The sequence below is a fragment of the Buceros rhinoceros genome, unplaced genomic scaffold, assembly GCF_000710305.1.
Source record: "Buceros rhinoceros silvestris isolate BGI_N320 unplaced genomic scaffold, ASM71030v1 scaffold6912, whole genome shotgun sequence".
Classification (NCBI taxonomy): domain Eukaryota; kingdom Metazoa; phylum Chordata; class Aves; order Bucerotiformes; family Bucerotidae; genus Buceros; species Buceros rhinoceros.
Window position 1 is genome coordinate 25,229 of NW_010397071.1, and position 22,235 is coordinate 47,463.

General features: G+C 40.9%; 1 protein-coding gene across 1 annotated transcript in view; it reads right to left on the reverse strand.

The window, feature by feature from the left end:
- JADE1 (jade family PHD finger 1) overlaps positions 1–15,124 on the reverse strand; it is a gene marked incomplete at its 5' end in the record, with an annotated part of 31,014 nt that extends 15,890 nt beyond the window's left edge. The window contains 3 exons of the mRNA XM_010146099.1: positions 1,436–1,593; positions 5,010–5,092; positions 15,047–15,124. Of these exons, the coding sequence (XP_010144401.1) occupies positions 1,436–1,593; positions 5,010–5,092; positions 15,047–15,124 (319 nt within the window). The remainder of the gene's footprint in view (positions 1–1,435; positions 1,594–5,009; positions 5,093–15,046) is intronic.
- Positions 15,125–22,235: the final 7,111 nt, after the last annotated feature.

Sequence of the window (22,235 nt, forward strand, 5' to 3'; positions counted from 1 at the left end):
CCTAACTCCTTATACTGTATTAAAATTGGAGCAACATTTCTGTTGGCCACCGGGAGAGAAAAGTTCTCTCTGAGTACCTGGAGCTGATACAGCCACCAAACCACCTCCCTGAAAAGATACGGGGTGGGTATCCCCTGGAAGGTCTCCCTCTGCTAAAGTCCACAGGTCTCCTGCCCTTCTTAGAGCCTTGGGAGATGCTTGAAGGAGAAAGCAGTGAGGAGAAGGCAAAGTGAGCACACGTGTGCAATGGGTGTGCATTTATGTAGGAACTGGGTGAGGTCAGTGTGAAGCAGGCTACCTAGCAGTGCTGCAGGGAAATGATATGCCCCCACGTTCTAAACTCCAGAGCAGAGAGGAAAATGCCAAGTTCTTCATGGAGCTCCAGGTCCAGTCCTTCAGGAGAAGGAATGAAAGATTACCTGATGTGTAGGTAAGTTCCTCATTGTACAGACCTAGTGGGACTGTCAGTGCTCTGCAGGTTGCTGCGCAGACCACAGAAAATGCTGACAAACATTCCTGTAGTCCCCCTACTCCATGGTTAAAGCTGGCAGATGCAGACCTAACAGCAGCAGTGTAGCGTCACCCAGAATTTTTTGCTGTGTATTAGAGATTGGGCTGTTCTGGTCCTGCCAGCACTGGTGGGTCATTTGGTAATGCTTTATGGGCCAGTCTGGACTTACTCAAAAAGATCCGCTGTGATTAAACGGCAATAGTCCTTGTTCTCACTTTCTCCAAATCCAATCCCAACCAAGCATAAAACAGATAGATGGGCTGCAGCACGCTCCTGCCCTTACAACTGTACTGTTTAATTTGAAACAGAAAACAATATCTAAGTGTAACAAACAAGGGAAGGAAAACAAGGGTTTCTTGGATAAGAGCTAGAAAATCTCACATTAACATACTGAGTATTTAGTTATATGCACATCTGGATGGTTCTTAAAACAGCTGAAATGTTGTATAACAAACAATTTCCTAAGTTAGTAAATAAAACAACTAAAAAATAACATGAAACCAAAATAATGCTGTATTTTCTTTAGCCCTTAAATCTGGCTTGTCTAGTTGTTTCTTGAAAGGAACCTATGGATTGGAACTAAGCACAGGAAGCGTCAGACAAGGGCTCTCCCAGCAAACCTGACCGAGGTCAAGTCAGGGCTTAAAAGTAGAAGCTATTTTTAAGGTTCTGTCACCACACTCCATCCTAACGTAATGCCAAAAATGATCCTCTAACATTCATATTTCAACACACAGGCAGAACAGGCCTGACTCTTTACCTCTCGGACCATTCAAAAAGCTGAGGCAGGTTGCTCTTCACCTCTGAGAACCAAGACCTTTCTAGCTAGACACTGTGGAATAAAGCTCGAGAAGCCAAGGCAATGTAGACATAAGCTGCTAGCATAAACGTACGTGTATTTGTTTACATTCCTCCAAAGTATACCTGGCTACTGGTTCTGGGATGGTCCCTGGGCTAACTGGCACCTGAACTCCCTTTTCCCACTCCTGCCTCCAGGGGTCTGCCAGCACATAGTATTCATCAGGGTTCAGCTGGAAGGAGTCATGTAACTTCATGGCAGTGATCAGGTCCGTTCTGAACACCTGCAAAGAGAGTGACCAAGAGAGAAAAATAGAGACACTGACATTTGATATTTACACTTACGATTCACAGCTTCAGGGTAACCATGGAGCGCAGTGTGTAACAAGGTCACTGTAACAACAGTGAACTAACCTGGCCCACTGCAGGACAGAAGTTTAGCTTCATCACAGGAAAAGGGCGGCTGGCGGCGCACGTACTGATAGAATGACTTCCAGCTAACGCCACTACAAGTCCCGGCACTGCCCCTGCACAGGAGACATAACCCTAAAAGGCGCTACCCACTTTTAACTCCATCTTGGCTGCAATAAAAGCTGCAGAGCTTCGAGTCTTAAAACAGCAGCACAAGGAAGACTCAATTTTGCCCCAAGAGTTTTTTGGTTTTTTTTAATTGCTGGAGCTCTGTCAAAGACATTCTAGAAATTCCCTGTGGCAGAAACTGAGGCGTGATGCTACCATGACCAGCCGCAAGAGGAAATTCTAAGGAGATGACTCTCCATGCAATTATTTAAAATAATAACCCAAAAGATCAAATACATTAAGACCCAAACTAGAATTCTGGCGGCAGCTCCCTGTTCAGCACAGGTGCTTGTTGTTTGATTAGCTACAGACACCTCTGCATCACAGCTGTAATTTCACTTTGCCTCTGCAAAGGCATCCACCTCTAAAATGAGCAGAACGTTCAGCAGCTTTTGGTTCAGCGGCCACAAACAAGCAGCACTGCTGTCTGCAACAAGCCACAGACTGAAATAAAAAGGAATTTGCTCTTGTAGCTGGCATGCTGTGGTACTGTTGTGGCAGCTTCAGCCTGGTTTGCCACTGCAGAAAGCAAAGGGTGCTATCACAGGCATCAGAACTACAAGCCTGCACTTGTTTAGGTGTCTTCCTGCTCTCCCCACCCTGCCCGCCCTGTAAGGCAAGGCTGCTGTAGGCTACAGCAACTGCACTCCGCGCTCCTCATCTTTGCAACCTCTAAATTTTAACTACTCAATGCCACATTCAAAGGAAAGGATTAAAAAGCAACTAGGTGACAGAAAATAAGCACCACCGGGATAAGAAGATAGGTGACATCTTTAGAGAAGTTCCCCTGCAGACTTCTCAGTTTGTGGCAGAGTCAATATCCGCCCAGCCCCACGTTGCCCAGTTACAAAGGAAAAGACACATTATCTGGGCAGTGCTCCCAGAGTGTCTTACCGATGTGCTACTGGGGCAAGGAGACCCAACCTCCCCGTGCCAAACCAACGGCCACACTGTTTGACGCCAGCTCCAGCCAGCTGTTGTATACGGCTGGGGAAGAACCAGATCTACACGGAGTGCTCACTAGGCAGGCCTCCCCAGGACAGCAATTTCTGCCATACGCTATTCACACACCTGAAATCTCAATCAATTCCTTACAATTCCGGGGGAGTATTTTAGCAAAACCGTGAACCTGACGGTTAATTATACTTCCGAGAACATCTCAGAGTGTGATTTGCCTTAACACACTGCACATCTTGAAACCTCTTCTGCCTCCCAACACACACATACTATTCCACTTCTGTCAGTCTGTTTCCGTTTCCCACTCTGGTTTTGTCATAAAAATAGCATAAAACCATGACATTTTTCTTATCGCTTGTCTTGACATGTTCAGAAAAACTGCCAACATTTAAAAATAAAGAATAGTATTACCATAGGAAGGAAAGGGTGAGTGCAGGTCATGAAATATAAAGAAATGTTTTAAACAATCCAATTACAAGTCCTGGGAGGCTCCAATCAAGAAACGAAAAATAAGCCACAAAGTAAACTGGCTCATAAAATAAGCAAGCACAGCTGGCCAGGGGATTCTACACTTCTAAGTGATTTGAATTAAAGCAATCAAATGTCAAATGAAAAGAAGACTAAAAATACAAAATGGGATGCAACACTTGCTCAGTCTGAGAGCCAAAGTAACTCATGCTCTCAGATAAATTTATCACAAAACTCCCTCAGGAGCAAAGCTAATGCAGCACCTGACAGCCAAGAAACTCCTTCCCAGGCCAGTGGCCTTGTGACACCATTCTTTCTGCTCTAATTTCTGATGCAATCAGACTGCCCGGAGCAAAGCAGAGCTTACAGAAGTGCTGGCTCTCAGAAGCACTGAACGCTTCAAAGCTAAGGGGTGAAAATCTGGCCACGTTGAAGTCAGTGGGAATTTTGCCACCAACTTCAATGAGAGCAGGATTTCACCCGGGGAGTTTAGCAAGTGTCACTTTTCTGCCAGCACATTTATCACCAGAATAGAGTGTGCTGTGCTGAGCTGAGACAATGCAAAACAGGGAGAGAGGGAAAGCGACTGTGGAACAGAGCTCAAGGGGAGTATATGAGAAGTCCATCCTGGTTGAGAAAATGAGAGGGGAGCACAAAACTGCAAAAATTCTGACAACAAACGCAAGGAAAGAGAGAGGAGGAAACAGCAGCACACAAAAAACAGCAGCAAGTCTCATAATTATCTCAGATTATTTCCTGATAGCCTTTCCTGAGGTACTTCTCAAAACTGGGTCTAAGGGGCTACTTCTACAAGATGTAACAAAAGGTAACTAAGGAAAGCAAGCCTATCACCAGCGAGAATAAATTCACCAGGGGTCACCATATCGACTAAATAAATAAATAAAAGTCTTTTAAGAGCCAACAGTCAAATAAGACGACTGGAAACCTACTACTAGGTGTAGTTCACATTGAACAACGAATGGGATTCTTCTTGTTAAAACTCGGGGACTCAGGTATACTGTCGCTGGGGAGATTAATAAAGCATGTTTTTTCTCAACATCGATCACTCACTAATACATGTATTTACGCTTCAGAAATACATGTATTGGGCAAGTATATTAAATGAAGAAATTCCATGACCCAAAGCTAATGCTTTCTTTGCAGCCTCTACAAAGTCAGCAATGTAGTATTTGCCTGAAGACAGTGACATTCAGCCAGAATATTTCCAAAGAACTGCACTCCATTTACGTGTTACTAACAGTTGATCCTTCCTGGAAAGTTCAAAGATTTCTATCTCCCTTGACAGGATTTCCTCAAAGCACTACACAAGACAGAACTGTCAGGAAGAAGATTTCTAGTTTGACAGGCACTTTAACAAAGATCACACACACCAAAACCCAGTATCAACTATAAAATAAATGCACCTAAATGTAAATTTTCACTGTTCTCAAATCAAGCTACAAATAAACACTGATGCCTACAATAGCAGAAGACTTTGCAGCTATGTTCAATGGATCTCAGACTGTAACAAAATTCAGCGCCAGCCATGGGTGCTGGCAGTCACTGTGCCAACAGCTGAACAGCCTGATCTCTTGGCCAAAAATAGAAAAAAAGAGAAATGGATCCACTATCAGAAGATGTACACAGCTTTGCATTCGATAGATGTAACAAAACACAGGTCAGTTTCCAGAAATACCTCAGAAGGTTTACGATCTTCGTGTCTGGAACTCGAAGTCCTCCGGTGTCGAGATCTGGAATGCTGGGACCAGGTGGACAGACCTAGAATACAGAAATGGTCATCTGCAGACACTGCTGCTATCTATCAATAAACGCCTTTGCTCTCCCCGCACACCTGAGAAGGCCACTTGACTCCAGTGGGACTATTTGTTGCAAGGCAAGCCAGAGTCAGGCTTCTATAGCAAACCTTCCGAAGACTCTTTTCAAAATGAACCAGAATATGAGAAGTTACTCAGTCATAAAATTCTGTGACCACTCTTCTGGTTTTGTTTGGGTTATAATTACACACAAGTATTGGCTGCACTGCCAATACACATTGGCCTTCCCCCCAGCATCTGAAGAGAGCCACCTCACAAGATGCTTCCCTCTGAGCACCAATAAACCACTTTCTGCAGCCTAATAACTGACCAGGAGGTCTGCCGACAGCCTGAGATGTACTCTCTGAAGTTAATGTATTGATGTCCTAAATATCTGTATCAATTAACCCCGTTTTTACCAGAGCAAGCCTTTCCAAAGTGAAGCGCACTGCCACGCACACACAATAGAGCCCACAAAACAAGCTGTTGTCTCTTCTCCTGAGAAATCTCTCAGGGTGGTTGTGCAATTTTTATCTGCATAATTATTCATTACGTTCCAAACAAATTATAGCTTTTTCCCTTGAAACCTTTAGACAAAGTTTCTGTCAGCTTTCAGAAACATTGTAACAGGAGAAAGAATACAACCCACTGACAAGGTAGTGCTTTGACACCAGATTCTATTATACCTGTGCAAATCAACTTAATTCTGTAAGATTTACAGGTACGACAGGTGTTTTCCACTGCCAACTACACAGCAGTAATAAAAAAAAGCATCCAATAAATTCTTCGAGGTTGGAAAGATGAAGGACTTGTAGTAAGGTCTGTATGATAGGGAAGCTAGGATATACACACTGAACTCTGAAAGATGAACACAGATTTTGCAACTCTGGGCATTGTTTGTAGATAAATAAAACAGAGCTGATGTAAAGGCCTTCCCACACTGATAATTTCTTCAGTGCCTGGGCACGCAGATGCTAGGAGTAAAAAGCGTAAGCGTCCATAGGAGCAACATTGCCTCACATCAGCCAGCAGAAACCTCTCTGGGATCAAAAGCACTGTTCAAAACCAGACTGCATAGGTTGGGATAAGTTCTCTATTAAAAATAAAAATCATTTTCAAAGTGAAATGACTTCCAAGACTTTACTTGGGAAGATAGTATAGAGTAAGAAGTCATCAGAAGGAATTAAGATCAATAAGCTGTATGGCCAAAGAGGTGTTTGACTCTGAAGTTTCTGTGGGAGAAGTGCTGGTGAATCTGGAGGCTTTAATACAGTTGTTTCCAAGTAATGTCTGCATCTGGCAAAAGCAAAGTAGGAGCAGTATCACGTATCTCTGGATTTTTACCTACGTGCTTTAAATCAGCTCTGATGACAACTTACCATAAACTGAAGACAGAAGACAGCATATGGGCTTGTTTTGTTGTTGTTGTTGTTGTTTTAATATGGGTATTAAATATGGATTTCCAGGTCTCTCTCATGCCACAGAGAAGCTACAATGGTTAGGAGTAAAATAATCCCTACCATATCTTCCATCCCAGTTTCTTTTCAGTGCCATCTGCAGATGCTACACATGAAAACAGCATCTTAAGTGTGTACTTCTGATTTTAGACGCAATCCATGTACACAGTGGTTAGGCCACTGGATTAACTATTCCATGCAACACGAAAGGTCAACTTTTAGCACCAAAACTACAAAATCTTCATATTAAACTACTTTTTAAAAGTTCTATACGGAAGTACACTACGTAAAATTTCCAAGCATAAGGGACAACTCAAACAGCCAGCCTTCCGCAGCATATATCATGAGTATTATTTCCATGCTAACTAAACTCCTACAATGACTAAGGGAAGAAATTGTTCTGTAGTAGGCATTTCTTTGCACATAAAACCTGTGAATGGATAGTGAAAACACAGTGTTTTCACTAAGTTACTGAAGGGACTGTTCTATTTCTCTGAGGGGTGTAAACTGACTGTACATAATACTATGAGAAAAAGGCGGAAGAATTTCTCCTGGGTCTGAGATTTTACTACCCACTAGGATCTGTAACTGTAGTTACCAGATGACCTTTGGCAAGGGCTTCACTTCAGTAGGGAAAATATTTACTCACTGCATAAACAAAACCCAACTATAAGGCATACAATCCCCAGCTCAAACAACTACCACCACTTAAGACACAAAAGTGCAAGAAACTGAAGGAGTCAATGAGAGTAAAATATCCAGCTGTAACAGTATTAAATTCGACTGCTTTGGAAATCCTAAATAAGAATTTCAACTCCGCTTCCATTAAAGTCAATGGCAAAATATCACTGCCTTCAACAGTGTCAAGACCAGGTCACTGAATTACCACAAGCTGCTTTTGTTAATAAGCAATCCATCTACTCTGAGTATATCAATAAAAGTGCAGGAGGAAAATGAAGGATGTTATTTGTCTTATAAGCATCCTTTCCACATTTTCATACCTAATCCAGAAAAGGGACCTCACTGAAAGAGGAAGTTCACAGGCAATTACAGCTACTTCAGTGATGAATGATCTGATTTTTACAACTAAATACATGGAGAAAGAACCATTCCTGGATTATAGAAAAGGAACAGTCTCCTGCGGTCAAAGCACACACAGGATTCAAAACAGCTCTTCTGAGTTATTTTAGAAAGGTTCCAGACACTTTTTGCCAAAATTAGCCTTTTGTATGAAGTATCCAAAATGAGTATATTCATTACAGTTTTCTAAATACTAGCCTTCGTCCCAAACTGGATTAAGATCACCAAGACTAGAAAAACAACTGAAGATCAAGATGGTTACACACAGTTCTGGTAAAATAACAAAAAAACATATCGGAAGTCTGAATCACTGGGATTTGGAAGATGCAAATCTTTTGTAAGATAATGTTACGTCCCTCATGGGAGAAAAGAGTTCTACAGCAGATGGAGAATTAATGAGATGTTAAAAGAGACCATACTACCAAAAGCCACGGGAATGACAGGGAGTTTGAAAAACACACAATTCCAAAGCACAAAGCTAAATAAACACATCCAAACCACGCACCACTATCATCCCTAGACATCAGAGATAAAACATGTCTTAAGTGCCTCTGCTGTTACTTGACTGTGCAAGTTAAGGGTGAACATAGTAACCTACCTATCATCACCACTCCAGAAGATACACCAAGAACAGTCCGATTCTCTTACGTTTCGGATCCTTTCAGATGGCCTAGGTGTCTGTGGGTTTTAAATGGTTTTAATCACTGAGAACAACAACAGGAGGAGGATCATACTCTTACTACGTCTCAGTTTTCCCTTTGCATTTATCCACGTATAGACAAAAAGCAAAAGGAAATCCCAAACCACTAATGGGCTGTAACTCATAGCAAGAGAGGCAAAGCTCTAACACATAACTGGTGCTGGAAAGGCAACTTCTAGAACTTGAGTAGGAAAACTTCCTGTTCTCCTTGGTTAATACATACACCTTACACTGTAAAGACGATGTTTTTATAATACTCCTACGGAGCGTACATAACACCAACACCTCCTGATACTAAAATAAATCAATCAAGGAGTGCAAATTCTTTGTTCATATTTGTGAAGAACACGCAAAAAGAACGCTTTTCCCCAAAGGAAAAACTTAATCAATTTTAACTGTATCAATTTAGTAAATGATCTCTCAAGAGTATGTTTCGGTTCCAAAAAAGCCCCTCAAAACAGAAAATTCCTCGGGACCAATAAAGCAATTTGAGCCCTCTGGGAATTCTACCCCACAACTAATATACTACTCAGTATGAGCAGAAAAGGCTCAGCTCATTACGTATCATGCACAAGGCTGTTGTAAAGCCACCTGCAGGGCACCCAGCTGCAACCCTGGAGAATTACCTGCTGCTACAACCTCTGAACACTTCAAAGCCTCAGATCGCTGGGTGTCTGAAAGTGCTGCTCTCACTGTAAACACACTCCCAATACACCATTACAGGCAGCACAACACAGCACAATATCCTTGACATGGATGGATGTCTGGCTGTCACTTCTGCTTAACACTGGCATTTCCAGATGCCTGTACTGTTACTCACCACACTCTGAGACCAACTAGGTACTGCTGCCAACGATGTCAGAAAGATCTGCAGCCTGAAGAGAAAACATAGATGCTCTGCCTCCCCATTTAGTGCCTGGCCCACAACTCCTTACAGTAAGGCTTTATGTCACTTATACATTAACTCCATGTCTAGACCCAAATTCTAGCCTGAAGAAAACAGAAGCAGACTATTCTAAGGGCAGTTTTCCCGCTATGTTAGGTACAGAAAGAGCCATCTGGGCACAAGTCTTCAGGCCTTTGCAGAGAGAAAACAGCAAGTACTCAAACAGAACCTTCATTGTTTTACATAGTCAAATTCCCCTTGTTGCTGGAGGATGTGCCCACCTATCTTCCTTTACCTCTTTATATAATAGTGGGTTATTATACAGTAATATCATTCAAGATCAAAACAGAAAAAGCAATCTCCTTTTACCTCTTGTCCACACCAGTCCTACTCAAAACCGAGTGTCATTCGACAGCTACCCAACTGCAGCTGAACGATGCATGGATCCATATGCTCTCTGCAGCGCTTTACAACAACACTGCACAACCGCTCAGCACCTGACACTCATCATGAACAGGCTTTGCAGGTCCCTGCCACCACAGTTCAATACAAGTTCCCTCCTATGACCTCTTTTCTCAGTGACACTCGTTTGAGTCTTGTAACCTCAAAGAATGCACATGTAATCATGCATAGGCAGATGTGACTCTTCCAACAGTGAGGAATACCTAGATTCTCATCTTATTTTTTATCACAAGACCTGAGTGACACTCTAGCTCTCTAGCCAAACGCTTCCCACTGTAGCAATGTTTAGCCAGAACAGTATACAAAGTTTTAGCACAAGTTTAATGTAGGTTATCAAAGTGAACTCGAGCACCTCCCAAGCTAGCATTCATAGGTTGTTAACGTGGTGTTGTCAGGCCTTGAAACTCCAGTGGAGTTAGGTGTACTCAGTATTAGCAGTCCTGTGAAGAAAAATGTGCCCCTCCAGAAACGACCCTTCCTCAGACGCAATATGTTATCAGACCAGGAGAGTCTTGCAAATCACTCTCACGGAGTGCTCAAAAGTGTCGCAACTTCACCAGAAGTTACCTTGCTCCAGCAGCCCAGCCTTAAGGGAAGATGCTAGTTCTGACCATTGCTCACCACTCCAAATGCCACAACTCTTTTTCAAAAGCGCAATAGTGACCACTAAACCTGCTGCTAAATTCTAGCACTATAACTAGGTTACATTCTCTTGTTTAATCACCATCTCTCACCTACCACCCACTTCAACTGAAAACCAAAAAACGTTCTTCGCTTTCTTTCCACAGAATGCTGCACAGCACTAGGTATGCTGCTAAAATATGTTTGATTTTAAACTAACATTTGTTTAGCAATGATAGAACACAGGACAATCTAAATTACAGAACTATATTTCATAATCTGTATTAAAGACTTCATTTCTCGGAACTGATGTGAAAACTTGTAAATCTCAGAAGTATTTTTCATCTGCAAGAGTCTCCAGCTCTTCTCTCAGATATTCTGCATGTAGAAGTATGATGAAGATTTGTGGGAGCAAGTAAAGTGCGAATAAAATCATGCTCTCAATTCCTTGCTCATGGAAAACAGTGACCAAACTCTCCTTGACATCAAGGAGGGTCTGGATTTCACCCAAACTCCCTACAACCCAACTGCCGGAGCTTCAGATATTGTCTCAAACACAATCTGTCCACATGTCCAAGTAATCTGTGCCAAAGGAATGCAGTGAAGCTACAAATGGAAACTACTCCACTGTACGACTTTATCTCACCGGGAAACAAAGCACATGGAATATTTAGCACAAACCACCTTTGCAGATTTGCAGACCGATGACGCTAAAAGGTCACATCAAACACAAAGCAAGAAAGACAGAACTGCTTCAGCATCTAACATTTAATTAGAGTAAGACCTGGAATCATAAAGAGAAGGAGCTTTTGCAATGGGGAACCAAGCTGAATACAGTGCAAGAAAAATTGCTTAAAAACTATTATTAAAGCCCTAGCCAGCCATGTAGGTAACAAAGACATAATTGAGTTTGAGGTAAACATTCATACATTTACTTAATACAGGTTTTGAAGAACATGGCATGTACGTCACAAGGCTTTTATGATAGGCCTGGCTAATACTAAGATCCATTACAGTTCTGTAATACATTATCTGGAAAGGGACAAAAACTAACAAGCTCCCAGACGACAAAAAAACGGATTACTTTGAGGTGCAAATAATCTTAAATCTTCCCCAAGCCTCTCCCAATCCAGAACTATGCCTGCAACCATTTTTCATCCAATTATATTTCACAGATAAAATGTTCAAAACTGACCTCTAATTTCAGAAAACAAAATCTCTGAGAGCACATTCAGATATCCAGGGACCAACTGCAGAACCATTGTGCACAACTTTCCTTGACATCTCTTGCTCGATGCTTCAAACATGCTATTTTGGCCTCGAGTCTAAAGGAGGATTTAGAACTCAGAGTATAAGGGAACACAACAATTTTCAGCAGTTAGGTTGAAGGACATAAACACTTTTGGGGGCTTTAAGTCTCCGCTTAGCTTTGGGGAAAGAATCAAGTCAGGGGGTAAAAAAGAAGCGATGAGCAAAGTAAGGGTTCTGTCTTCGGGCTGCAAGGCTTTAAAATACTGCAAATAAAATGTAAAATATTTTAGCACAGCCACATTGTTAAGTGTTCTTCTGTTTTGTATTTCACTCCTAAATGAAACTGATTCTCCCTTTCATCTCAGAAAAAGAGGGCGCCTTTTCCTTCCTCTGAAGAAGTACAGGACTACTTAGATCTTTACTATCATACAAGTTTAGTGTTTGGGCTAAGAGGTTTGTTTTTCTATCACTTGTGACTACCAAGGAAACTGATTCAGTTCAGAGATCTGATGGCAAACAATCTTTGTATGTTCATTTATTTTTTCAGATAAATTCCATTATAAGCAGCAGCATTATAAATATTCAGGTTCCTTAGTTCAATAAAATAAAATGTGTGTTTCTTCATGCCAAAGTATTTTCCAGGTAGCCCTAGTCTACACGCTGGAGTCTACACCAGACAAGCATCATCATTCAAGTTACTCCAACAACATTTATCCAGTGATATGATGTATCTGAGAAATCCAATCACACCATCTACTAAGGCACCGTATGAAACCTCCACTTCAGAACTGAAGAAACCCAACAGCTGGAGGCCAAATCCTCACCTTGTGAGATTAGGGAGAGCAGTGCTGAGCTCTAAGCTGAAGAGCTATTGAGTTCAGTATGATGGGAATGCAAGAAGCTCACTGGAGGGTCAAGAGGTGCCACTGATTGAAGGGAAGCAGATGTTTGCCAATAGGATTCCAACTAAGTGTTGATTAAAATTTCAGCTTTTCAATTAGAAGACGGCTGTTTGAAGTGTTCAGCATAGTCTATTTAATTGTTTTCTGCCTCTAGAAACTCTTGAGAACAAAAAATAGCTAGAGAAAAACTTACAGCCTTCAACACAGAGCCCAGAAATTCACTGAAATTTTTACCTCTTATGTTTTTAGGCACAAAATTTACTTACCTTTCTAACACTAGGATCAGTACAGCGAATCGGAGATAATACTGACAAAGTAATAATATAGAAGTTAGCATAGTGAGAATAATCAGTAATTCTACTAAAGACAAGAGAAGATTAAATGAAGGTGAATCTGGTAACGGGAAGCCCTTGACATTCAAACGTAGTTGCAAGAACTACTGGTATCTCTTACAACAAGAGAAGCAGAGAGAAAAGGCCTGAGCACCAGACTTTGCTCCCAGGGAAGTATGAATGACAGAAAGCCTTCAAGATGCTTAGCCTACATGACATGGTATCTCAGCTTCTGCTTATTAACCCTGGATCTTTTTGAATGTGTGTATATTAACAGAACGAATGTGCAGTAACCTGTATATGAATTTGCCCAGTAACTTTCACAGAGGGAAAAACATAATCAAGAAAAAAGAAAAGTGTAATGAAAGGCAAGTGGTATATCTTTCAAAGGATACTTGAAAATATTTTTAAAATTTCACTGCCTTTTGCCATGTGATTAAACAAATTGTTATTCATATTAATTAGGGTCTCAAATATAGAAATCAATTAAAAGGACAAGGGTTTGGGGTTTTTTTTCTAACTCATTTTCTTGTATCTTGATCTATGGAACATATGAAAATACAGTTTTTTAGGAAAATATAGTTCTGTAAGTCAACGGCTCTATTCCATATAGTTACATATTAAATGACATTACAAACAAGCATTATAATCAGCAACAGATCAGTCAATTGTATCTGTTCCAGAACTTCAATTCCAGGATTATCTGCTTCATATTTTATTTGGTAAAGCCTGTAACACAAGGCACATGAAGGGATCAAGGAGTAAAAAAAAGCCAGGTAAGAGAGTGAAAATAAACACTATTATCAAAATGAAACACTATTACACAAAGCTGCCAGGTAATGAAAAAAGAGTGAAGTAAAATTCTAACGAAAGAGAGCACGTTTGCTGCTACTTGTCTATTGCACAAGTAAAAACAAATCTTTTGGGGAAGTACATGTCACCTTTGAGGAAACATACCAACTTCTATTTTTAGAACCCCAAGTAAACTTCTAACTAAGCAAAACCAGGTCTGATTCAGGAATTTTTTCTTCCAAAGTCCCCCAACTGCAGGCAGTTCTCCAAAAACAACCCAAATCCCACACCTCTTTAATAGATTTTGCTCGATCTTTATTTGGACTAATTCCTAATCTTCTTGCTAGTTCTCACCCCCTCCAATCCTAGCGCCACTCCTTCATTTCATCAACAGTTTGCCTACGGTTGTTTTAAGGTGCAGATATGACCAGACCTGAGCAGATTCCCATGCAGCACACATACATCTAAGACGTACTTGGGCCAAGCAGTCACCCATGCAGGGCCACCAGCAGCACAGAGCTACGTTCTCAGAGTAAAGCTTTCAAAAGCACCTGGAAAACATCCCTGAACATTTTTCTGTTACATTTCAGACTGAAGTCACACAAAAGACTTCAGATTTGAAGATGTGCACCAAGACAGATCAAATTAATACCAGGAACACCTCTCTGACAACTGGCTAAGCTGCACCACTGTCATGTACAATCAACTTGCTTGTTTGGGCAAATAAAACACCTTGGCACATTTCCCAAACTGATATTTTATCTCCTCTCCCCTTCTTTTTTTTTTTTTTTCCCCTGCTTAAATGAAAGATTATCAAGCCTTGGAACCCAAACACAAGAGAGATACAGAGCTCAGTGTTAGTCATGTCAGTAAAGAAACAGTTAGGAAAAAAATACATTCTGTATATCCAAATTACTGATTTACTGAATTCAAATTCTTGGAAGCTATACCTCAAAGAAAGAAGATAATCTTCAAAGTAAGGAACAACCTTTAGGCTCCATTAATCTTTCCAGCTCAAGTTCGCAGCAACATACCTTTCCATTGCATAAGGGAGTATGAGAACACGGAAGCAAATTTAAAATCCTATTGCAAACTTCTATTAAATACTAAGCTGGGCACAACGTCAGCAGATGTCTCCATGCAAATTCTGCCCTTACAATGATAAATTATGCTGCTTGCAAAGATTTTAAAGACGACAAGCAACTTTTCCTCTTGTTTCATCTTATTAACTAACACTGTTAGTCAATACGGTGGAGGGGGTCCTGAACCTATTGTCCACCTGTGCTCAGTATGACTGAGTTCAGAACTGGATCCTTATAACACACATTTCCACCAGTCCAACCAATATGCAAAATGCTTCTGTCACATAAAACACTGCATTAAAATATGTCTTCAAACTCATAACCTACTGCACTCTTCCACAAAGGAGCACTTACTGCCATTGTCGTCAGAATCCTCACTGCTGCTAGGAAGCCGACGTCGTTTCATGATCTCCACGAGAAACAGCAGGCAGCCTGCAAAGCAATGAGACAGCACTTAACCCAAGATAATAATAATACACAGTCATCAAGTTGTGTTTCTGATGGCATTCGGGGATTTACAGCACACAAAGGAAAACTAACAACTTTAAACAGCATCTGCAATATGAACAGTGAATCTCTCAAGGATGCTTAATTAGACAATCATCATACGAGCAGGTGAACAAAACTGGAGAGTATCAATGAAAACACCACCAACACTTCCACCCCAAAACAAAAGCGTATTTTGTTCCAAGAGGTCTGAAAATCACTAAAAAGTTGCAGTCAGTGTGTGTACCTTCCCCTGCCCACTCTGATGCTAGATTTTTAACACAATAACATTCTTACTGCTTGTGTAAATATTTACTTTGGCTAATACGTTTTTGGAACCATTTTATTCCTGTTTAAAGTGCCAGATTTACAATAGCAAAGGTGTAAGTCATCCACTAATATATATATAAAAAAAAGAAACCTCGCAGCAGAAAGCAAAGTTTCCCAGATTAATTAAACATCATCTCTGCCCTGGAAGACACCACCCTCTAAGGTAAGAGAGTTCTTCCCTCCTGCAGACACGTTTCTAGTGCCATGTCTAACATTAACTGGTTTTCAGGAACCAGACCACCAACTGATTACACAGCAGCTCCTCCAGACAGGCCGACTTCTACTAATATTGAGTTAAACATGAACCAGTGATGTAAAGGCAAAAAGTTCCACATCTTTTTAACTTCAATTCACAGGGCATTGCTATTATCGCATGTATTCTCTGCGGAATGAAACCAAATTCAGAAAAATTAGGGAAGCTGTAAATACCTAGTCAGCACTTACATGTAAAAAGCTGTTAAAAAGTGTAAGTTGAAGAGCAGAAAAAATATGACAAGACAAGTGCAGAAAGGCATATCTACCCTAAGTTAAACTGACAAGGACTCTAGATGCACATCAAATCCCCTGAGTCTTTGCTTACCACATATCAATCGTGGTATCAACAAGGTCTGGGTGTTCTGCTAGCAGCAAAGCCCTCACACATACCTACGGGGCGCAGATTTGGAAATCAGATGCCAAGATACTTCTCTGTTTCTAGGCAGGTGCACAAAACCTCACCTCCTCTTTTTCATGGGAGGTGGGATTTCCTAGAAACCATTTAAGAAAACTCTGTTCATTGACCCTTCAGTATACAGTTAACGACTCCAACTTTGTTCACGGGGAACACATCTCACCGGAGTAAACTCAGTTATGCTTTCAACTTTTATAACAAACTCCCAAAATAAGGAAATCCCAAAAGCCGAACCAAAGCCAGTCACTATTTCCAAAAAAGCATAATAATATCTTCTCTTCCAAAAGCGATTTGTACAGAAACAAACAAGTTTTTTTGGAAGGAATTCATTTTATCATCTCTAGCAAATCACAAGCAACTGAACCCGAGACTCTCTTTTACACTTCCAGTGAACTTAATATAGTTGTAAGAGCCTGAGCATTGCAAGACGGCCTGCTGTTTGATATTATACTTGCAAACAGGGGTGGGGGGAAGCCTCCTGCCCACACCATGACTTTCTAGAGTGCGATTTAATACAGCTGGCTGTGAAACATGGAACAGTTCTGAGCTGCAAAGCAAAGGTAGAAAAACTGAATGGTTCATTTTAGCAAGACCTTTCGTCACCGTTTCAAAAAGTTCCCATGTAATGTCTGATGCCAGAGAATAAAGAATCATGAATGACAACCTCTCACAGTGCTAGAAGAGCTCTCTCCAAAAGAACTGCTTTGAGGCAGACCAGAACTCTGTGTGTATGGCAGACAGAAATGCTGCCAACGAATAAATACACAGACCAGCCTGCACCATCAAAATTATCTGAATACGGATCTGGTGTAAATGTAGTAGATCCTGAGCCAAGTTCTGATACTGGCACTCATAACGACAGAAAGCCAATACTCAGATCCAAAACAGGCTAAGACAGAACTGAAAAGTCAAGGAGCTGCTACAAGGCCAAAACCAGGGGGATAAAAACCTATTCTGTAACGAACTTTTCCTAATAGTTTACATACTTTTCCTGTAATTGGAATAAATATTAGCAATATTTATTAGCAAGAACACATTCACTTAGAATGGAAATACGTCCCATAAGCAAAGCAAAGAGGATATGGAAGAAAATAAAGGAAAAATTAAGTTATCTCAGATATGCGATTTCTATATTCCTGGTCAAAATCCTCACTTCTTGGTTCATTCCCACAAGGTGTGAAAAGTACTATATGCACCACAAAGCAAAGTCACATAGCATATATACACGGAGCCACACTCATGAGCTTCAGATGAACAAAAAAATTGGAAATTCTGCTCCTTCAGATCTTTTTGGATAGGTGTATTCTGACTTCATCTCCACCTAGCCATACTTTCTGCAAATTCACAAAATAATGAAAGACCCAGAAGCCTCTCCTTCCTATCATATGTCTTTAAAAATACAAACTAAACATATTTTTTGTTGCTGCTGTTTGAAGGAGAGAGTGGTGCTCTCCACAGTTCTTCAGGAAGTAAGCCACAGCAGAAGCCACTTCCCTCAGTATTAGATAAGGCAGTTAATTTCCTTGTCCACTCTAGTCAGGTTTCTGAAGTTGGTCACAGTGAAAAGCCTGTGCTCTCAAAAGTAACATTAAAAGAAATACCCCACTTGATGAACCGTCTGTGACATACCTTTTTTGGCTCCTTTAAAAAAAAAAAAAAAAAAAAAACATTAAAAGAAATACCCCACTTTGATGAACCGTCTGTGACATACCTTTTTTGGCCCCTTTAAAAAAAAAAAAAAGGCATTAAAATCCAACAATCTCATTTTCTCATCTTTGAGAGTAACCTGAGTTTACAGAGAGCTAAATCACTGATGGAAAAGCAGCATTTGACTTCTTAGAGCAAGTCTCAAACCTCTTAAGATTAACCGCTCAGAAATTTTTGGGATTACAAAACTTTTTTCAAATGCTTTTTTCAACATCTAAAATAATTTTAAACTGTTCCCACCAGATGTTCAGATCCACAGCTCAGAACAAGTATTCTAGAGATAACAGTAGAACAGCTAATAAGAATTACAACCACACAGATCAAAATGCTGCTCCTTCTAAAGACATCAATGCCTCTCCCTCAAAGACTACCAGTTTCCAACAGGTGATGATGCCCTCAAAGTCCCACAAGAACTGCATTAAAAATGAACATGGATTACGGATAGTGATGGATAGGTGCAGGCTGGGGGGCAGGCTTTCCCTGTTCAATCACAGACATACGCATTTCCAGCATGTTTAGAGAACAGTGTCAATTTAAGTAACACCTTTTTAACCTCCAAGAAAAAACAGCTACAAACTATAGTAACTTATTCATCATGGGATATCTTTTAACTAAAAGTAAAGAGGTATTTTTATACTGCAAAAGGCAAAATGCAAAAACTATCAAACTTTTCAGTAAAATTACTTATCTCATTCTCTTTCCTCATCTGAGATCTGAGCACCAGCTATATTATTTTTCTTTGAAGTTCTCAGTCTTTACAGTCATGAAAATGTTGGTATCTTTCACTTGACTTTACTCTGATATACACTTATTATGCTCAGGTGCATACACAATGCATCTGATCCAACTCTGATCTCATTAAAACATATGCTGAAACTGAAGTAGGTCTGTTCCAAACTGGTTAGAGATAAAGACAGGTTCATTAAGGCTAGTTTAATGGTACAAATTGGCTATGATCACTATGAATGGAAGCAAAGAGAATTCACGTGTAAGCATAAAAGTGAAATAGTTAAGCTAAGCTTAAAGATTCATTAAGTAAAAACTAGGCATGCAGTCCGCAGCATGTGCAGGGCAGTAAGAGACCGCCCATGTCACAGAGCTCAGTTCCCAACAACTGTGTGCAACCACATCACTGCTTTTCAGTCCAGAAGTTGCCACAAGACACTCACTGCACCCACACGTGCCACAGAACAACTTCCCAAGCCCCTCTGCAAAATAAATGCTTCTCTGAACCGAGGAAGCACCCCTGAACCCTGCATCTATCGCAAACATTTCTACACTTGTTTTCCCCAAATTCTTACACCAGCCCCAAAAGGGCATGACCTGCAGGGTAAGCCCAACACTTGAAAACCTGCAGGACTCCAGCGGCTGCTGCATCACCCAGCCAAACATTCCCGGAGTTTTCAGTGACATGAGTAAATTCCAAATAACCCAGCAACTTCTGTACGTCGTTTCAGCTTCATTCCCTCACAAGATGACTGTTTCCTCATGTTAAAACCACCCTTTCAGAAATGAGACACACACAGCATGCTGATAGGTCTTTCTCCTGAGAAATCTGTTACAACACCTACCCATTTATTGGGGCAAGAGGAAAAGAAAAAAAAGTGGACTTAGGCAAATGCCAGGCTTCAACCAAACAGCTTGACAGAAACAGCCATGACTCTGTTGGCAACAGCCGTTCCAAGGGTGGACAAAGCATCCAAGAGCGCTTTGTGCAATCACAAGAAATGGCACAGATGGGGCAGAGGCCATGACTTTTTAGCCGGCAAGCACCCGCAGATGAGGTGGCCATACCAGGGCAGTACTGGTGAGGCTGGCACAGCTTGCAACACGCCCTGCTGTGCTGCTCCAGAGGCTGAAGGCACTGTGCTTTACAGAGACACATCACCACTGCCTTTTCCATCAGGGTGAGCTCTGGATTTTACTCATTGATTAGCTACAAATTTCAAATACAAATGCAACTCCGGACTTACATGGTACAATTGCTCAGATCGTTTTTAAAGGCAAGATGATGATGCCTGCAACGCTTCTTCTAGCTATGGTATTTTGAAGAAAGCACTAAGCCTTTTTCAAAATACCTGTAAAATGCTATGCAAGTGAAATGACTAGATAATAATCCAATATAATCAATGTCAGGCCACTGAATAATATTCGGATTCACGTATCTTTGTGGAGATGAGCACACCCAACTCTACAGCAATAACTAGATCCAGTTAGGAACACAGACATTTCTGCCTACTTCCCAGTATTTGCTGGCAGATGCAGTGCGATGGGTTAGAATCAACAACAGGACACAGTACAGCAAATTCGCTACTCCTACCAGTAAGCATCATCATGCTTCTCTGTTCTTAGCTCCGCAAGAGATTAATTTAAACGAACCAACAAAAACCAAAAACCACAATCTACAACAATGCCAAGATCTTTCCTTTTACTATTTTTCTCCCACACTGAAGTCCTGGAGTTGCACAGAGAAGAGTGGAAAAAACCTGAATCCTTTTTCCTCTGAGGAGGAAAATCCTTTTCCTTCTTCCTTCTGCTCCCTCTGAGCAGAAATCCAGCCACTACCCCATAAAACTGTCATGGCGGTGTGCACACACATACACCCACGTACAACAGAACTTTTTATGCTACTGCTGTGCTGTTAAGAACAACATACACTTTTTCACTCAGTTTGACCCCTAGTAGAGAGAGGATCAAAGAGAAGATGTAAAGTGTGTCAGTCTTTGTTATGCAAATAGCTAAATAGAACTAGATTTTTTAAAATAATTATACATGGAAAAATCTACATCCTCAGGTCAAAGGTTTTACGTAGCACAATTCTTACTGAAGTATTTTAAGGGCTGTATAAACCTCTGGGTAAAAAGGGTGTATAATTCAAACTCTGACAGACAATTAACTGCAACAGTGTTAACGGGTGTCACGATAACAAACTGCACGGAACAGCTGCAAAGACAGAATGGGAAGAAAGCAGAATTATGACAGATGTACACCCCGAAGACAAACTGAAAAACTGCCTTTTCCTGAGAGTAACCCGCTAACTGCAATGAAACCAAGACCTAATTATCTCTAGTACATGAGAAATCCCTTCAAAACACTTCTTGTACAAATGGAAGAGAAGTGTGACATAGTCTAACGAAATGGATAGTAAACGAAGACATTTGGCTTCTACCACCGTACTCTTTTTAAATAGCTCATTTATGACACCACCCCAGTCTCCACCAACCAACACCTGACTTGGAACAAAAAAACGCTGTTTTTTTTCTTCTATGCCTAGACCAAAAAAAAATGAACTATATCAGAAATAAGTTAATACTACTAAAATCCACCTAAAACTTTGTAATTCATTTTTACTACCTATGAAGGCTTTGATAGAGACGTTTTGTAGACACCAAGATATAAGAAGAGCTTTTAAATTGAATACTACAGTATTAGGTAGCACAGTCCATAAAAGCCATAGACCTTAAATTTGGAGAAAAACATCTTCCAAGTCTTAAGAAGCAAAAACCCTATGTTCCAAGGCCAAGAGTGCTCTCCACAAGGAATATTTCTACTGACTTACTCAAAATTTCACAAGGCAAGGCAGAAGCACAATTTGGACATACCAGCCCAACGCTTCCCAGCAAGGTGCACGCTCACTTATGCACCTGTGCAAGTCAGCTCCCAATGTCACCTTACGGGTGGGCAGCGGCAGCAAATCACTCCCCAAGCCTGCTGGTGAAACTGACTGCCCAAAATCCTGAGCAATGATAAACTGGGCTCCACAAACTCATTCAACCCACCGTGCACCCACTGCAGCTCATCTACCTCTTCCATCCAGAAAAAGCCGTCAGCTTGGTCAGCTCCAGCTGAAAACGGGAGCGTGAAGCAGCAGTACTAACCACATGGAGAAAACATTTGAGGAAAGACTGCAAGGGCTTTCTAGTGCACTCTGTGAATTGGGAATGAAACCAGAGAAGCTGGAAGGGAAATCTGCAGCTGTGAGGGGAAAGGGGAGTTTACTATTATTATTTTATTTTAAACATATGTATTAAACATAGCTCAAAAGCAGAGAGCGAGCATTTGAAGCCAGAGGGAAAATCCTGCCACTAAAACGTACAACCCTTGCTGTTTCAACGATATCCCACTGAGTGTGAGAAACCTCTAGAAATAGAATCATAACAAGCGTATTTTGGCATAACTTTTATGAAGGTTTTAGGTTTGCAAGTGTGGGCAGCTTTTGAGTTACTTAAAAGACGGAGCCTGTTTAAAAAGGAAATTATTTCCAATCACAGCTAAATCTTTCTCTAAAAAGAAAAAATGGGGACAGCATAAAAGCATCTTCCTGCTTTCATATTAGAATGCCAAGTGTGC